This window comes from Panthera tigris, chromosome A2, assembly GCF_018350195.1.
Source record: "Panthera tigris isolate Pti1 chromosome A2, P.tigris_Pti1_mat1.1, whole genome shotgun sequence".
NCBI classification, from domain to species: Eukaryota; Metazoa; Chordata; class Mammalia; order Carnivora; family Felidae; genus Panthera; species Panthera tigris.
In genome coordinates, this window is record NC_056661.1 from 62,940,477 (window position 1) to 62,960,030 (window position 19,554).

At 42.7% G+C, this 19,554-nt stretch overlaps 1 protein-coding gene across 1 annotated transcript in view; it reads left to right on the top strand.

Annotated features, from left to right (window-relative positions):
• The window catches only part of ABCA13 (ATP binding cassette subfamily A member 13), a 366,745-nt gene that overhangs the window by 57,716 nt on the left and 289,475 nt on the right, over nt 1-19,554 (top strand). Inside the window, exons 15-18 of the mRNA XM_042977198.1 lie at nt 3,076-3,190; nt 6,584-11,368; nt 13,123-14,934; nt 18,759-18,865. Of these exons, the coding sequence (XP_042833132.1) occupies nt 3,076-3,190; nt 6,584-11,368; nt 13,123-14,934; nt 18,759-18,865 (6,819 nt within the window). The remainder of the gene's footprint in view (nt 1-3,075; nt 3,191-6,583; nt 11,369-13,122; nt 14,935-18,758; nt 18,866-19,554) is intronic.

Genomic DNA, 19,554 nt, shown 5'->3' on the forward strand with positions numbered 1-19,554 from the left:
TTTTAAAAGATTTTATTTTTAAGTAATCGCTACACCCAACATGGGGCTCAAACTCCCGACCTTGAGGTCAAGAGTTGCACGTTCTTCTGACAGAGCCAGCAGGTGCCCCCCTTATTATTCTCTTAATATTATAGAATCTGTAGTAATATCACCTCTCATACTTGTTCTCGGTAATTTGTGCCTTTCTTTTTTTCTTGTTCACTTTGCTTTAGAGGGTCATCAATACTATTGATCTCAAACAAATAGCCTTTGGTTTTGTTAATTTTTCTGCAATATTTTCCTTTATTCTATTTCCTTAGTTTTCACTTTGATCTTTACTCTTTTCTTTATTCTACTTACTTTAGGTTTAACTAACTTATTTTTTTAATATTTATTTATTTATTTTGAGAGAGAGAGAGTGAGCAGGGGAGAGGCAGAGAGAGAGAGAGAGAATCCCAAGCAGGTTCCTTGCTGTCAGCACAGAGCCTGACATGGGGCTCAATCCCATGAAAATCAAACTGAAATCAAGAGTCAGATGCTTAACTGACTGAGCCACCCAGGCACCCCGAGTTCCACTGACTTTCTAGTTTCTTACCACAGAAGTGGAGGTCATTGATTTGAGACCTTTATACTTTTCCAGTGTAGGTGTTTAATGTATAAATTTCTCCTTGGGTACTTTTTTAGTCATATCCAACAAATACTGCCATTTGGTTCTCTGATATTTATTCAGTTTTAAAATACTTTTTCATTTACCTTTTGATTGCTTTTTGGATCCATGAGTTATTTCAAAGTGTGTTATTTAGTTTCCAAAGAGTTGGGATCTTCCAGATACATTTCTGTTAATTGATTTCTAATTTAATTGGTCAGTGAACATTCTTTATATGACTAGAATCCTTTTAAGTCTTACTGAGCTCTGTTGTTTGGTCTAGAATATGGTCCGGCATGGCAAATGTTCTGTATGTACTTGAGAATATGTATCACGTTGTTGGCTGGGGTGTCTTAGCTAAATGTCAATTGGATCATGTTGGTTCATGGTGTTCTACAGATCCGTGTCCTTGCTGATTTTTTTTGTCTTCCTGTCGTATCAGTTATCGGAGGGCGTGTTGGGATCTCTGACGATCACTGTGGGTTTGTTGATTTCTCCTCGTACTTTATATTGGTTTCTGTTTCATGTGCTTTGTATCGCTTTTCGGCCTTTTGGCTAAGATGTTTCATGTGCTTTGAGGCTCTGTTATAATGCCCATGAACATTTAGAACTACTCTGTCTTGATTCCTCGATGCCTTAGCAATATAAAATTACAGTGATATTATCATCTGAAGTCTACTTTAATGCTTTCTTTTGCTTTGTGTTAGGGTGGTATGTCTTTTCTGTCCTTTTTTATTTATGTCTTTCATTTCAAGTGCATTTTCATATGCAACATACAGTTGGGTCTGGTTTTATCCATTCTGAAAAGTTTTGCCTTTTTTTTTTTAATGTTTGCTTAATTTTGACAGCAACATCAAGGGAGAGGCAGAGAGAGAGGGAGACAGAGTATGTGAAGCGGGCTCCGTGCTGACAGCAGAGAGCCCAATACAAGGCTTGAAGTCACAAACTGTGAGATCATGACCTGAGCCAAAATCACTCAGCTGAAATAGCCACTCAGATATCCACTCAGAAATATCCACTCAGAAAAATCCTCTGCCCATTTTCAAGTCAGATTTTTTATTGTTGTTGAGTTGTATGAGTTCTGTATATATTTTGGATATTAGCTCCCTATTGCAAATATCATTTGCAAATATCGTCTCCCATTCAGTAGGTTGCCTCTTTGTTTTGTTAGTGATTTCCTTTGCTGTGCAAAAGCTTGTTAGTTTGATATAGTCCCAATAGTTTATTTTTGCTTTTGTTGCCCTTGCCTGAGGAGACAGATCCAAAGAAATACTGCTCAGACCTATGTCCAAGAGTTTACTGCCTCTGTTTTCTGTCAAGGGTTTTATGGGTTCAGGTCTCACATTTAGATCTTCGGTGCAGTTTGAATTTATTTTTGTGTGCAGTGTAAGAAAGTGGTACAGGTGCATTCTTTGGCATATAGCTGTCTGCTGTGCCCTACCCCATTTACGGAAGATACTGTCTTTTCACTATTGTGTACTCTTGTGTCCTTTGTTATAGATTAATTGGCCATAGAAACATGGGTTTATCTCTGAGGTCTCTATTCTGTTTGATTGATCTATGTGTCTGCTTCTGGGCAGTACCACCCTCTTTCAGGGCAGTTTTGGTTGATTATTTTTTTCTCCTAACTCTGGGTCATGTTTTTCTGCTTCTTTGCATGCCCGGTGATTTTTGATTGGATGCCAAACATTTTGAGGTTCGCCTTGTTTCCTGCTTGCCATTCTGTTTTTCCTATGTTCTTGAAAACAGTTTGATCCTTTAGGATCTTGCTTTTAAGGTTTGTTAGGACTGGAGCGACACTCGGTGCGGTTGCAAATATTCCCCAGGACTGAGGCGAGACTCATCGTGCATCTTGTACTCATTGTCTCGTGAGATTGTGGATTGTTCCGGTCCGGCTGATGGAAAGAGAATTTGTTCCTGGCCCATGTGATCCCCGGATACTTTTCCGGAATCCTTTTGGGTGGATCTTTCCCTGGTCTCCGGGTGCTTTGTCACCTGCATCCACTGGTTTGTCCTCAGCTGGATAGTTGAAGGAGGCAGACAGCGGGGGCTCCATCTATATGGCTCTGTCTTTCCTGGGAGTCTGTTCTGTGTATCTGTGCTGTCTTCCGGACTCTAACCTTCATCCCCTCTGCTCAGGGTGCCTGACAGTTCCTGCTCAGTTCCACCTCCTGTGTCATGGCCTGGATGCTCTCCTTAAGGCAATAGACAGGATAATCATGGGTCTCACCTTGTTTATTTTCTGTCTTCTGTGGATCACTGTCTCCATTGCTTGACAGCCAGGGATAGTTGGTGTTGGCCAGAAGTGGGAGCCAGATCACAAGGATTTCTAACCCTTCTTTGTTATATTTTCAAACACATTAACTGAACCACTATAGTGTTTTTTGCTTTGGCAAATTTGACTGTTGTTTCCAACTTGAGATCGATATATGAAATGCCTTTCTATTTAGCTTTCTCTGAGGAATCTCCTTGTTACGAAGAAAACATGGACTGGGAAATCATCACTGATAATTATTTTGACTTTTTGAGTAACTTACTCAAGTCTCCAGCTGCTTCCGTAGCCAGGTAAGTTTTCAGAACCCAATTTCCAGGTTTCTATGTAACTATTACTTGAAGACAAGCAGAATCTAGTTGTAGGAAATGCTTTTGCTTTAGAATGTGAGCTCCTTATTTGGCTACTGAACAGTGTTTCATATTAGGTGTTCAATAAACATTTGCTCCATAGAGTGTATATGCCTCATGTTTCCACGGATTTTGAAAAGAAAAACAGATGAAAATAGTAAAATTTTCTCTGAAAAGCATGAGTTATAATAGATACCCCAAAAAGTGCAATCTTTGGCAAATAGTCTCATCTAATTGCCTGCTTGAGTCATGGCATCAGTGATTTAAGATTCTGGTAAGTTTTGGAGACTTTTGAGGAGAGAAGTGATCTTTGGAACTAAATCTACCAGATTATATGCTATCCTGCTACTTTGACATATGCATTGTGGTAGAAATTTTTATGTATAATTATGGATATTTTATATAGTTTATTTCTTTAATTTTTAAAAACATGAGTCTCATTTTATTTATTTATTATTACTTAAAAATTCTTTTTAATGTTTATTTTTGAGAGAGAGAGAGAAAGACAGAGCATGAGTGGGGAAAGGGCAGAGAGAGAGGGAGACACAGAATCGGAAGCAGGCTCCAGGCTCCGGGCTGTCAGCACAGAGCCCGACGTGGGGCTTGAACTCACAAACTATGAGATCAAGACCTGAGCCGAAGTCAGACGCTTAACTAAGTCACCCAGGCGCCCCTATTTATTTATTATTTGTAAGTAAGCTCTGCACTCAGTGTAGGACTTGAACTCACAACCCCGAGATCAAGAGTCGCCTACTCTACTGACTGAATCTGCCGGGTGCCCTGGATATTATGTACAGTTTAAAGCACACTTTATTGTTCATGGGTGTGCTGGGAAGAGATGGGACAGAAGCTTTGCATTAGAGCATAGCTTTCAGACTCAGGAGTGGAACCTATTCTATGAAGTTTGCTAAAAATACAAATTCCCAGAAGCGCTAGACATTGACTGTGTGTAGGAACCAGTTTTCTGTAGATTTAAGAAATTCTCCAGGTGCACAGCAAAATTCAAGAGCTGTTCTTCAACATCTCTCTGGACCTAGGAACTGTCACTCCCAAGAAACTTTTAAAGCTCGGGGGTTAGTGGACCAAGGAGGAAGAGCACGGGACACACCCCCTAGAGAGTCAGTCCCTTGTTCAGTTTGGATTTACAATACCTTACTCTCCTGAAAGTCTCAAATATTTAGATGCCCTAGAAAGACAGCAGTAAACCTTGTCTGTCTATGCTCTGAGGGCATGTTTCATTTTATAGCTGTAGACCCAGAGCAGCTGGCATAGTATCTGTCATGATAGATGCTAGGTAACTGGATGTTGACCTAATGAATGAGTGAAGAAATAAAAATAAGGATGGACATTAATCGTGATCGGTATGAAGAGTACTGGGCCTGGAAATAGAAACCCTGGACCATGTCCTGTTCCAGCCGTATAATCATATAAAAATAAATATATAGATTTATAACAAATATATAAATATATATTTGTGTATATATATTCATTATATATTTATGTTATATATTATATTTATATGTATTTATTATTATACATTATATGTAATATATATTATAATAAATACATATAAATACATGTAAATACATATACATATATTTGTATTTAATAAATACAAATAAATACATATAAATACATTATTATATATTATATGTAATATATATTATAATAAATACATACAAATATATTACATATTAAATATAAATATATATAATATATATAAATTATATATATTAAAAAATATATAAATTATATATAGTATATAAACATGTATAAGTTATATATATAAATATATATAAATTATATATAAATTATATAATATATAAATATACATAAATTATATATAAATTATATACAATATATAAAAATATATATAAATTATATATAATATATAAATTATATAAATTATATGATATATAAACATATGTAAATAAATATATAATATATATTTAATATATATAATATAAATATATATAATTTGCATAATATATAAATAATACATATTATAATAAATATAATATATATTATATATTGTAATAAATATAAATATGAATATAATAAGATATAGATATAAATATACATAAATAAATATTTATATAAATATAAATATATTTATAAATATAAATTTGTATAGATATATAAATCTAGATATAGATATAAATATAAATCATATAAATATATATAAAGTGGACAGGTAGCTTCTGAGTTAATGGAAGTTAGTACATTTCCCAAGTGAGGACTTCTATTTATTTATTTATTTATATTTATTGAAAAACATTTTTAATGTTTATTCATTCATTTATTTATGTAAAAATATTTAATGTTTATTTTTGAGGTAGAGACAGAGTATGAGAGGGGGGATGGGCAGAGAGAGAGGGAGACACAGAATCCGAAGCAGGCTCCAGGCTCCGAGCTGTCAGCACAGAGCCTGACACAGGGCTAGAACTCAGGAACTGTAAGATCATGACCTGAGCCGAAGTTGGACGCTTAATCGACTGAGCCACCCAGGCACCCCTGACTTTTATTTCAATGTTTATTAATTTTTGAGAGAGAGAGACAGCATGAGTGGAGAAGGGGCAGAGAGAGAGAGGGCGACACAGAATCCAAAGCAGCCTCCAGGGTCTGTCAGCACAGAGCCTGACATGGGGCTCGAACTCATGGACCGCGAGATCATGACCTGAGCTGAAGTCAGACGCTTAACCAACTGAGCCACCCAGGCTCCAAGTGTGGATTTCTCTTGCGAGTGTGGACTTTGTCATAACCCCCGAGTTGCTCCATTGCGAATTCCTTGCATTTTACAAGTTAACCCCTGGAGAGAAAGTACACTATCTAAATTAATGAGTTTCTAATAGTGGGAAGTGCCAGCATTGTTTAACGAACACTGGAATTGCTTCTGGAACGGGTAATTCCAACAGTCGTCCGTCCATAAATCATAGGGGGAGGTTTCTGACACACTCTGCCATTTGGACTCCGCCTACAGCCAAGACATTGTGAGACACAATAAGGAATCAAAACCCGAGATTTTTCCAGCATACACAGCAAACTTACCTTGAACAATCCTACATGTGAAATCGTGGAGTAAAGTAACTTAAAATCCATTGTTGTTGGTGCAGGAAGCAGATTTTAAGCTCAACACATGTATGTGCATTTTGGATTTGTAAAACACTTCCAACGCTCACATTAATTTAATTCCCTACATTGTGTGGTAAATCCTTCATTTATGTTTTAGTCTAAATAAGTCTGAGTATTACCCTGAAAAGTTGATAAATTGAATTCGTCTTGAATTTATTTATTAATTTATTTTTGGATACTGAAACAATTCCGCTAATCTTTTAGGATCTTGAATTCCTCCAAGGAACTTCTCCTGATGGAAAAGAGATTGCATTCCCCGGAGGACGAGCAAATGCACTTTTTTTTATCGCTGGTGGGATTTCTGGAGAAATTATTGCCTAATCCTTTCGACTCGCCCCGGGTTCCCAAATCCCGTGACCGCCCATCTCCCACCGAGATTCTTCTGAACACAAGCCATTTGTGGGTAAATCATTCAAGAAGTTTAGAGAGAGACCCATCTGCTCTTGATACTCAGAAACTTCTGGAACTTGGCAAAGCAGTGATCGCAAGAGCACAAGCTCTTGAACGTCTCTGGACAGAGAAGGAATCAAATGATATTTTGAGATTTATGGAATTAGTACTTTCTGAAATGAATCCCAAGCTCCTGGAGTTGTGGACGGATGGCATTTCAAAAGGAGAAAGAGACACACTGGAGACCTTGACTACAGGTCTTAACTTTTCTGTTCCAGAAGACGAGAGGGTCCTTAGCAAAAGCTTTAACTTTTCTCAGTTGTTCCATTCAGATTGGCCTCCATTACCATCTGTGAAAATGGACTTTGTACCTTTATGTGAAACGGTCCTAAGCAGCCTCTATGAATTCGGATTTCTGAGGCAGGGCCAAGTCTCCGAGGCTCTGGACGTAGTCTGCGCTTTACGGAACCTGTCTGAGCGTTTCTCAGCCTTTCCTGAACCCGAAAAACAAGAAGTTGCTAAAATCTTGACTCAGCTCTATCTCAGCGTCTTCCAGGACAAAGATTCAGCTTTGCTTCTGCAGATTTATTCTTCCTGGTTCCAATCCATGTCTGAATTCTTGAGCATTCAGGGCACAGACTCTTTGCTACCCTCCCTTGCACAAATCTCAAAACACATTTTGGATATCATAAAGCAATTTCATTTCCAGAACATCAGTGAAGCATTTGCATTTTTATATGAGACAACAGGGGTTCTCGAGGGAATTTCGGAGGGATCTTATTGTCAGCAGTTGCTTTCATTTTTTAACTACTTGGAACTTCAGGCCCAATCCCTGGTGTCTACACAGGGCCCCGAATTGGAAGTGATTCATGCTACGTTGACAGGTCTCAAACAGCTGCTCGTGGCCAATGAAGATTTCCGTATTTCTTTCTTTCAGTACATGAGCCAGTTCTTCAACGGATCAGTAGAAGCCCTTTTGGGTAATGAATGCTTTGCTTTGGATAGTAAAAACGTTTCTTCCGTGAATTATTCAACACACAGAGGGTCTTCATTTATTCTTCCGTGGGCACAAATTCTTTCCAACCTGTCTGCGAATGGCAGTGTGTTCAATGAGTTAATGGCTGTTCGCTGCACCGTCTCGTGGCTCCAAATGTGGACTGATATCTGGGGAAGCATATCTCAGATATTCAAGTTTGGCGTGAATATTTTCACTCCTTTTCACGATGGCCTCACTCAGCTTCTGGATGAATTGGAAGGTGATGTGAAAGTTTCTAAAAGCTGCCAACGAATGTTTCCTACCCACCACCCCGCCAGACTCATACTGAATTTGTTTAAAAATGTAACCCAAGCTGATGGCTTTCATGATTGGGATGAGTTTTTGAGTCTCAGGGATCTTTGGGTAGTAGTGGGTGATGCCTTAGTTAGTGTAAAGTCACTTAACCCCGACCAAGTAGAGAAATCCCTTTTCACCATGGAGACTGCCCTGAGTCAGCTAAAGACATTTCCATTAAACACAAATGCCAGCAGAGAGTTTTTAAATTCTCTGCTTGACGTTTTCATGGAGTTAAGCGATACCTCAGAATACATCGACAGAGACGTACAATTGTTAAATCACTTTCTTTCAAATAACCTCACAAATCATGGAGTGAAGTTTGAAAGTGTCATCAACGAGCTAAGAGAAACAGTGTTATTGCTTAGAAATGTGTCACGTGACCAAGATTTATTGTCCTGTGCCAATATTTTCCAAAATGTTACCGAGTTTATTTTGGAAGATGGCTTATTACATGTAAATATCTCACAGAGGACATTACATATTCTGGCCGTGTTAAATTCCACATTTTCCTCCGAGGACACAATCAGCAGACGGAAGGGGTGCGTTGCATGGGTAGATATCATGAACCATCTGTACATGATGTATAACTCCAGTGTTTCACAAGGTTATCCTCGGGGTATTTGGAAGAGTTTCAGAGATGTAGAGAACAAAATTAACTCTACATTGAAGCTTGTTACTGGGATGCTGAATATAAAGGACTCTCATTGTTCGTTCAACACGTCAGATCCAGATTGCGTGAATACTGTATTGAAAAATGTAACTGATTTCCTAAATGTGATACTCACTGAAGCCTTTGAAGAGGAAAACGTACCTAAATTAGAGATTTTATTAACTCTTTTAAATGATTCCACAGACCAAGTAAGGATGATTATCAACAACTTGACAAGAGACTTTGATTTTGTACCTCAATCCCACTGGAAACGTTTTACTGGATTCGTTCTAAGACCCATAGAAATGTCAGATGACTTACCTAGTCAATTTAAAAATCTTTGGCTGCATTTAGTAGCTCTGGGGAAGGAAGTTCAGAAACTTATGAAGGCTATCTCCACTCACATCCTAGAAAGTGACTCCTCTTCTACATCTGAGAAGCTTTTCAACATATTTGCTACCAGTCTAAAAGAAAAGGATGTCAACAGCTTGGGCAATTCATTATATCAGTTAGCCAGTTACCTTGCCTTCAACTTCTCTTATGATCTCCAACATCCACCACAAATGAGTCCGCACAAAATCACGAAAGCTGTAGGACTTGGTATCCAACTGATGAGGGATGTGTTCAACTCCCTGACACCCTCAGTTCTTCACAACATTCCACGAGATGCAGGTAATAGTCAAGTGTTCAAGAAGGTAACTTCTCTCCTGCGTACCCTCAAGAAGCCAGACATAGACCTACTGGTCGACCAACTTGTACAAATGAGTGAAGCGCTAACGGATTTCTTTAAGAACGTCAGTAGATTGGGTCCTGGCCGTTTGGGGGTGAACCTGCTTGTTGGCTTGCTGGAAAAATTTGTGGACAGCTCACATTCTTGGAATGTCAATCACCTGCTCAAGCTCTCACGCCTGTTCCCGAAGGATGACGTTAACGCGGTGGTAGATGCCTACTACGTGCTTCCTCATGCTGTGAAGCTCCTGCAGAGAGGAGTTGACAAAAACATCACAGAAATCCTCAAGGATGTCTACAAGTTCACTGTCCTTCATGGCATCAGCATCTCAAATATCACCAAGGAAGACTTTGCTATTGTGATAAAAACTCTTTTGGACATGGTGGAGTTGATATCAGATAAACCAGCAATTCTTTCCGAGGCTTTAACATGCCTTCCTGTGGTTTGGTGCTGGAATCACACGACTTCTGGATCGAGGCAAGATCCCAAGGTAGAAGCCTGTAAATCCCACGAGCTCACGTCTTCTTCCTTTTATAGCAAAGTGGCCAGAGTACTCAACCTGCTCCACCTCTCTCCCGTGGGCGGAGGTTTACAATGTTCGGATGAAGGCTCACAGGAGGAGATTTCTAGGACGATGGTCTGTGTCATTCATGAACTAGTGGACTGGACTTCCATTTTTCTAGAGCTGTCCAAAGTCTTCCACGTTCAAACTTCACTTGTAAAAACCATGCGAGAATTTTGGCATAAAGTGTTACCGTTTGTCCCGTCTTCTGGAAATCAAAGCAACAGTGGCATCTCTGAACTTTGTCCCAGTGGCCCCCTAAAGCAAGTTGCTTCTCAGATCATAGCAACACTGAAAAGTGTTAGCTTTACAAAAGTTGCACCAGATGAAAAGATTCTTGATACACTAGCCAATTTAAGCAAGATCCTCAACATTAACGAAGGCACAGAGGCATCTGTTCAAAATAAGATTTCCTTAAATTTGGAAAGGATCATGAAATTGCTTTCTGGGGATCGGCACCTAGAAAATGGTGCCCATTCTGTAGACTCTCCATTTGTGATGTTTCTGGATGCTAACGTGACGGACAGTGGTTTAGAAGCACCACCAAGCTTTACTAAAACAAGTGACGTGACTTATAACTCTTCTTACTTTGAGGAACTGTGGCTTGAGGTTGAACAAATCATGACAGAGCTAAGCCATGACTTTCCTATCAGACACCTGCTTTCTGAAATTAACAAAGAAATTCAAATGATCAGTTCAGAGACTGTTCAAAACATAACTTTGCAACTTGCCCGTGTGTTTGAAAGCCTGGGGTCCTTGTCACTGAAGACATCAGAAATCATTGAAGATTTTCTATTGGGCATGAAAAACTGGCTCCATAAACGTGCGAACAAAGATGACTCCAGAATGATTGAGACATTATTTCTTCTGACAGCCAGTGAGAATGCAACTGATGATACAGCTCTGTGGATCAAAGATTTTGCTACCTTTTTGGGTTTTCTCAAAGCCATTTCTAGGGAAGGTGACCTCGATGTTGCCCATTTGACACAACTGCTAAGCCAAGAGCAGCTAACTAATTTGTCGCTCGTTCAATTCCTTTTTGAAAGTGTCCTAATTAATTCAATCAGTAAGTTAGCTGGGAGTTCTCTGGAGGCAGCCTCAAATTCGAGTGATACTGACCTTCAGATAACGAATTTCATTAACCTCACCTTGAACCAGACTCCTTCAGGAAATGGTGCAGGCATAATCCTCCCTCCACGAAGTGCAGTGGATTTCATGGAACAGCTTTTGCAAACGTTCTTCTCGTTTTTACTGGAGGAAAATTCTGAGAACAGACTATCTCTTCTGCTGAAGGCCTTCCACAAAGACATCGCTGCAGAGATGAGGTGAGTCTGCTTTTGCTTGGTATAGTAAATGCGGTTGTCACACGTTACAATCTGCTTTATTTCCTGAGCGTGTCAACATCAGTGACAGCATTTGTACCTACCACCTACGAGTCACCTTTGGCATGAATTTTGTCTTAAAGGACATTTTATTAAAGTTTCAAGCTGAGATAATTTTGATGATTGTCATCTAAGTAGGAAACACGTTATAGAAACCTAGCCCCTGGCAATTAATTGCTTATGCTTTCTTACATTCTTGGGTTATGAAAATAGTTATGAAATTCTATTTTATGTGGAACTTAAGCCCTATTTCTTATACATGTAGATGCATATACACGGTCATAATTGAATCGATGTATTAACTGTCTCATCACAAGTGAGGGGTTTAAATATTTTTATTCCAGTTGATCTCCTGTGATGTTTATATTTGGAATTGAGGAAATTCTAAAACTTTAAATGCTTTTTTAAAGAGTTTATTTATTTTGAGAGAGAGAGAGGGAGAGAGAGAGAAAGAACGTGTGCACAATCAGGGGAGGGACAGAGAGAGAGAGAGAGAGAGAGAGAGAGAGAGAGAGAGAGAAAGAGAATCCCAAGCAGGCTCCACACTGTCAGCACAGAGCCTGACACAAGGCTCAAACCCCTTAACTGAGAGAGATCATGACCTAAACTGAAATCAAGAGTCATCGGATGCTCAACCGACTGAGCCACCCAGGCACCCCAAAATTCTAAAACTTTAAAACTGAGAGTCACGTTAAATTTTTTTCATATATCCTTTTTGTTTGTTTTGGTTTTGTTTTTGTTTTCATTCTATTCGAAGCTTGCCAGTGAGAAGGCTGGAGGGAATTTCTAATTCATTCTGTGACGTCTGTGTCAGTCAGGGCTCAGCCACAGAAATCGAACCAGAACAAGGATTTAATTCAAGGATTGGCTTCTGTGCTTTCAGTGGCCAGCTAAGCAGGTGCAAAGTCACTAGAATGGGCCGTCCGGAAGGCACGCTTAGAAGCAGGCAGAATAGCATGGGGAGGAAATTACTGTCTGCAGGAGGGAGTCAAGGGTGAGGGGAGGTGACTGGCAGGCAGGGGCTATTTGGAGTTGCTAGGTCAGGGAAGTTTAATGCCCACCCTGAACACCCTCCAACCTCCCTGAACGCCCTCCAACCGAGAAGTCAGACCCCACCCCCGGGACGGTATCCTGTCTTACTGAGTCAGAGTTTACTCACCAGGGGCTTTAATTGCACCTGCAAAATCGCTTCCCAATGGCACCTGGGTTAGTGTTTATGCTGCAAACTGGCCACTTCCCTTTATCCTTCACTGTCATGAGGGAAGACACTGTGTCACTCATGGAGACCCACAGCTCATGGCAAAGAGATTCTTGGGCTGTCGCTCAGCCTAGCCACGCTGATGCATCACAGCCATCACCTATCTGAGCCATTTGCTAGGACTTTGAACGTTCAGGAAGATGTTCCCTCTTGCAGCGAGAGGCACTTCATTGATTTCACCTTCCTGTCTTTTCTAAAAAGCCAAAGTATGTGCCTTTTGAAGTGACTAGGTTTGAGGCATCCTGACGGGACTATGCATGACATTTCTCTACCCTTTTCATTATTTGGTGCCAAATAACGGCACCTTCTAGAAGGTGTGTTAGCATGTTGTCTTGCAGACTGTGTGATTCCCCCATGATGCTCCTGTACAGCCAAAATGTGACTCTAGGTTTTAATCTTCCCACGGCTGAACATGAAATTAAAACACATTTATTTATAGCTTTGTCCCAAAGGATAAAATTCTAGAAATTCTGTCACTGGATCAATTTCTTACCATCTTGAAAGACGACAGACTGATGAGCATTTTCTCAAGTTTAAAGGACGCTATACATCATCTCATCCAAAGGCCGTTTATTTTAGACAATGGACAACTTCATTTTGATATTCATCAAGGACTGAAGTTCATGAGAGATTTATTTAGTGCTCTTCCAAGGGAAACCTCGGGGACAAACAAGTCGGAAGATAATTTGGAGTTTCTTACGGTTGTGAGTCACTTGCTCCGCCACGGGAACAGTTCTGAAGACCTCTTCCAACTCAATCACGATCTCAGGTCAGCCCTTCAGCTTGTGAGAGAAACTTCCACAGAGCTAGCACGGCTCATGGACGTGCTCGCCCACTCTCCTCACAGGGGCTTCCATAACGTGTATCCCGCACTCCGAGAAGTCATACTTGCTAATCTCACTGGTCTGCTTTCCTTTATCAATAATTCATTCCCTCTAAGGAACAGGACAACGTTAGAAATGACCAAGAGATTCCTTGGTGTTCTCTCAAGAGCTGGTGGAGAAAGTGGTGCCCCGGAGCCCCTGTTGGAAATGACTGACACCGTGACCTTGCTGGTGAGGGACATTGCCGACATGAGAGATCTTGCCTCCTTGGTGAACTCCACCGTGGAACTGGTCAGGCTAGCCCAGAAGGTTTCCAGGAAGGTGGCCACTATTTTTGAAACCCATCTCATCTCTAGTGCCAATGACACCATGAAATTCTTTGACAGTCTCTATTCTGTTTTGCAACAAAGTGTTCGAAATGCTGTGAATGAAATAACCACTTTGAAAAACGTAGACCGTTTCCTATCTGAAAAGATAAACAACTTGTTGACGCCGTTTCTTGACTTGGCTTTTGGGATGACTGGGGTCACACCTAATATTTCACAAGACTCTGATATTGTCAACACGTCATCTAGCACATTCTCTCATGTGAACCAGTCCAAGGACTTTTCTGATATTTCGGAAGAAATTGCTGAATTTTTAACTTCCGTGAAAATCAATTTGGGGGCTATGGAGCTTCTTCTGGTAGCTTTTAATAACGCAACTCAAATATTCAGTATGGATTCTGTCAACCTATGGGAAGAAATTTTGGATTGCTTCGTTCCTATAAGTAGTATCATCAACCAGATAGACTTCTTGCACCCTCGTCCACTCCCCACTCATTGTTGCCCTCAAGGTACTAAATGGGAAAGAACCCAGGAAGTGATCCTGTTTTTGGATGAAATGCTATCACGAGACAGCACAGAAATAGGGACGTACTTGAGAATGGCGATTGATCTCACCTTGGAAGCTCTTTGTAGTAACTTAGAGAAGGATAACAGGTCTGTCTTTAATCTGTTGCTGACATTGGTTCAACATCCAGATGACCTTCTGAAAGCCATAGAGACAGCTGGGGAGGTCTCTGGTGGAACAGGTGATCTGAGCGAAGCTTTGTTTTCCAACGCATCTCTGATTCCGAATGTAACTCGTCAACAACTCGAGCAATCAGTCCAGATCGTGTTAAGGAGAATAGCTCTCTTGAGAAAAGAATTTCCCCTGAACAACTCTCAGTGGGTAGACTCCACGAGAACATTGTTCCAGCCCATCTTTGAGAGTTTTATTAATGCAGCCACTGGAAAGAATACCACATCGGGGAAAGAAGAGAGCATCGAGGAGGTGATGGCTGATTTTCCTTACATCCTCAAACCGCTATCAAGTTTCGAGAAGTACCTGAAGGAACTAATTGCATTGATGGAGTGCTGGCAAGAGGTCCCACTGATGGATCAAAGGTAAGAAAACGCCCGACTCACTTCCTTTTTGCCCCATTGCAGGAACTACAAAACAGGACTGCGCAGGAGTGACCTCAAACCAGGTTAAGTATGATTCTCGACTTAACTTGATAGCACGTTGGTGTCTGTCCAGTGTCTTCACGACCTGACCCATGATTTGGCATTCAAATATGCTTTGGGTTTATTAAACGCTGTGTGAAAGTACATGCTTTCATTTTCAACAGTAAAAACTTCTTCCATTCACTCGTCCCAGGCTAGGTACAGACACAGCTTTTCTCTTCATGTGCTCTGGCTGCCAAAGGTCATTACCATGTGACAGGCAAATGAGATTATAAGGCTATGCGCACCATGCAGAAAATCTTGTTTTCAGTTGTAACCATCCCTGGAAAGGGCCAGGAAGCCGTTGACTTCTTCCCTCTTTAAGGATTTTATTTTATTTTTTCATGTTTATGTATTTATCTATTTTTGAGAGAGAGAGAGAGAGTGAGAGCGGGGAAGGAGCAGAGAGAGAAGGGGACAGAGGATCCAAAGCGGGTTCTACACCAACAGCATGATGCCGGGCTCAAACTCATGAACCATGAGGTCATGACCTGAGCTGAAGTTGGACCCTTAGCTGACTGAGCCACCCAGGGACCCCAAGGATTTTACTTTAAAGTAATCTCTACACCCAACGTGGGGCTCGAACTTATAATCCCGAGATCAAGAGTCTCATGCTCTACCAACTGAGCCAACCAGGCTCCCCGGCTTCTTGCCTTTCTAGATTCAACCCAGCGCTATGGTTGATCCACTTCCAAGCAGTGCCTCTATCCCTGAGAGGCAGGTCAGGGGGGCCTTGCTCCCGTCCTGTTACTCATTATGTTCTGGAAGCTTCTGCTCCCTCAGGTTGGAGGATTTGTGCCCTGGGTAGTGCAGCCTCAGAGACTCTGCTTTGTCCCAGTCCGTCCTTCCTGTGTGTGATGGAACTGTGTGGATGGTCCCCAGTCCCTGCCTGTTCCTACCTTTCTCTTAGTCTCATGGAGAGATTGGAGGTGCCCTCAAACCCTCCCTCACCTGCCAGAGAGCTTGACCTGTTTCCTGCTGGTCCTGCTGCTATGGCCACGTTTTAGAGCTTGGAAGGGTTTCCTTGGTTAGTGAAATAGGGGCCTCCCAGCATGAAGGCCTGTCACTGCTTCAATATTTGCGTGCTGTCTTTGGAGGCCCTTGCCTCATCCTTGCGTTGGCTCTGGTCCCAGACTATGCTGAAGTGGACTTTTCAAGCTGCCCTGAATCTCTGTTTGAGCTGGGGGTGGTCCTGGCAAGCCCTCTTCTCCACCAACCCCAGTTTTCATCTGACGTTTCCCATTCTCCAGGGAGGGAATTTATCCCGAGACTGGAAACCAACTGGCTGTGAACTGGCTGTGTGGTCACCACTTTGTCAGTAGAGTCACAAGGCTGGGTTCCCAGCATCCCCCTGCTTGGTGATTACGTGCCTCTCTTCTCTCTGTTTTCACTCTTTCTAACATCGGCTTCTTCAATGGGGAAGACCTCAAGTGCCCCAAACAGGTAATCCCATTGGTCATGGGTTTGAGGTCTGACTTGCCTGACTTTTTTTTTTTTTAATTTTGAGAGAGAAAGAGAGCACAAGTGGGGGAGGAACAGAGAGAGACAGAGAGAGAGAGAGTCCCAAGCAGGCGCCATACGGCCAGTGCAGAGCCCGACACGGAGCTCAGTCCCACCAACCGTGAGATCATGACCTGAGCCGAAGTCAGATGCTCATGCTCAACTGGCTGAGCCACCCAGGCGTGCCTGGAGAAAGTAAATTTAAAACAAGATGCTGTAAAAACAGAGTTGCATTAAACTCCTCCCCCCCCCCCCCCCCCCCCCCCCCCTCGCCAAGGCTTTGGTTGCCACGGTGTTCTGGAGAATTCTGAATGTGGCATTTACTCAGATGTGACGTCTCCGTGTCTGCCCCAGCAGTATGTGTCCCAGAGTGGGTGACTCAACACAGAGGTCTCAGAATCCAAGATGCCTTTCTTCTTTCATTTTTAATTGATCTCCAGGTGTTATCTCGCATATTTCTTTTCAAGGAATTCCAGGGAATTTCTTTGGGCAGGTGTGCCCTTAATCAGTTAATGTCACCCACGTGGGGGATGGCGGGGGGAGGAAGGAATAGACGGACGCACACTTTGTTCAATTCTTTTAGAAGTGCTTCACAGATGATGTTGTTTATCTGCTCGGTTGTGTCTGATTTGGAGGACGGCTTTGAATTGTGGGAAGAGTATAAGCTCATCTAAGAGTGAGACAAAAGCCATTTGGGGTTAAAAAAGAAACAAGAGGCAAATGTGAATTCCTGGGCCCACTTTGTCAGCAGTGTGACGGCAGAAAGTGAGCAGGGTTGCCGCTGTGTGCTGGCACAGCCCTTCGAGAACCACCGTTGTGGCTGGACCGGCCCTGTGGTTGCGTGACGGCCTCAGCAGCGAGCCCAGGGGACTCTGAAAAAGTAATGGTTTATGACTTACGAGTTCCGGAAATCCCACAGCCCACGTGGGGTCACCAAAGGAGGTCATGCATGGAAAGAGTGCAGGCTGGGGGTTCCGCTTTATTTGGGGCTGAGGGTGGGTTCCTGGGGTATTGTAGGCTCAGTCTCTGTTGGCGAATTTAAAACAGAAGATATTTGGGGTGCCTGGATGCCTCAGTTGGTTAAGCGTCCGACTTCAGCTTGGGTCATGATCTCACGGTTCATGAGTTCGAGCCCCGCGTCGGGCTCTGTGCTGACGGCCCGGAGCCTGGAGCCTGCTTCGGATTCTGTGTCTCCCTCTCTCTCTGCCTGTCCCTGCTCATGCTCTGCCTCTCTCACTCTCTCAAAAATAAACACACATTTAAAAAAATAAAAAAAATAAAACAGAAGAGATTTGAAGCATGGGAGGAGAAAAGGCAAGCAGCTTGAACAGTCAGTTGGAAAAATCATCCAAGATCTCGAAAACCAAGGTGTCTCCGTGTGGCATGGCTGGTATTGTGTGTTTTTGAAACACATTGGAGGTAGACGGACATGTTGGCAGTTAAAGGTTGAGCCAGGCACTTGCGTCACAAGAGGAAAAAACCGGGGGAGCCTGGATGGCTGTCATTTAAGCATACTGCTTCGGTTCAGGTCATGATCTCACGGTTTGTGAATTTGAGCCCCGCATCAGGCTCTGTGCTGAGAGCTAGGAGCCTGCTTAGGATTCTCTCTCTCTCTCTCTCTCTCTCTCTCTCTCTCTCTCAAAATAAATAAATAAACTAAAAAAAATGAACATAAACCCAAAAAAAGAAAAGGAGAATCCAGTGGTCAGGACTCACACCACAGCAGCGTATGAAAACTTTGGTTCGGTCTGTGTTATTCCAACCCCTCCAAGTGGACTCAGTAAAGACCAACACCCGTGCACACACATGCACACTCATGCTACATACCCCACAACCTTAGGCGTTTGTTCAGAGATAAGAATCTCACGTCTATACAGATTCATCCGTTGCAGTGAATTCTCCACACGTAAACGGTCAACTGCGAGATTTCTTTCCGCTGCCCTTCTCCTCTGCTTCTCATTTTTGCCACCCTCTGATCCTTTACCCCCTTCCATTTGAGAATGGATCGAGACAAGGAGAGGGTGGATGTCCGGCTTAGTGGCCACAGGGTGGATACTTCGAACTACGGCGGGAGACTCCGTGTTTCCTCGAGGTGTAGATGGCTATTTGTGTGTCTGGACCAAGTGTTGCAGGCGTAGAGTTACCATTTATCGTTGCGTGCGTGAAGGATGCACGTGGCTCGCCGATTTTCACCCGTTAAGGCCATTGTCTATTGTTTTCTTTAGTGTTGCCATGTGTCAGATTTTCCAGCAGCCTCGGAAACCCCCGGAAGCCGTGGCGACTCTGCAGAAGGTGACGATGCTGGCTCTGCACCTGTTCCTCATCCTTGCAGGTGGGCTGCTCCTGGCCCCGGGCCGACGTTCAGGGTTCGGCTGTCCGCGAGATGGGTGGGTTACCCCCGCATGTCTGGTCCAGTGCCTGGCTTCTGAGGCTCCCAGGGACCTGGCCTCCCAGGTCCCCCACTTTCCCACCCATTGCAACTCTTCTCCAGCCAAGGCCGGTGGCCCCCACGCCCCCCAGCTGGGCTTTTGGTCTGTGTCTTTGCTCACAAAACGTGCATCCTTGTCTCCTTGACTTAAACTCCAGCTGAACTAGGGGCTCCTGGGTGGCTCAGTCGGTTAAGCGTCCGACTTCAGCTCAGGTCATGATCTCATGGCTTGTGGGGTTCGAGCCCCACGTCGGATTCTGTGCTGACAGCTGGGAGCCTGGAGCCTGCTTCGGATTCTGTGGCTCACTCTCTCTCTCTCTCAAAAAAAAAAAAAAAAAAAAAAAAAAAATCAAACTCTGGCTGAACTGTGGCCCTGAGCCAGAAGCACGGCCTCCCTCTCAGCCAGCAGTGACCGCCCAGCAGACCTCGGTCACGTGCAATGTCTGTGCCCTCATTCCTACGCCTCCCTCTGCCAGAGGCGGTGTTCCTTGAAGGCAGCAACCACGTCTTCATCCTCGGTGCCCATCCAGTGCCTGGCACGGAAGATGCCCCCTGAATTCCCAGGGTACTCTAGCCCCCCGGCGCTGATGCCC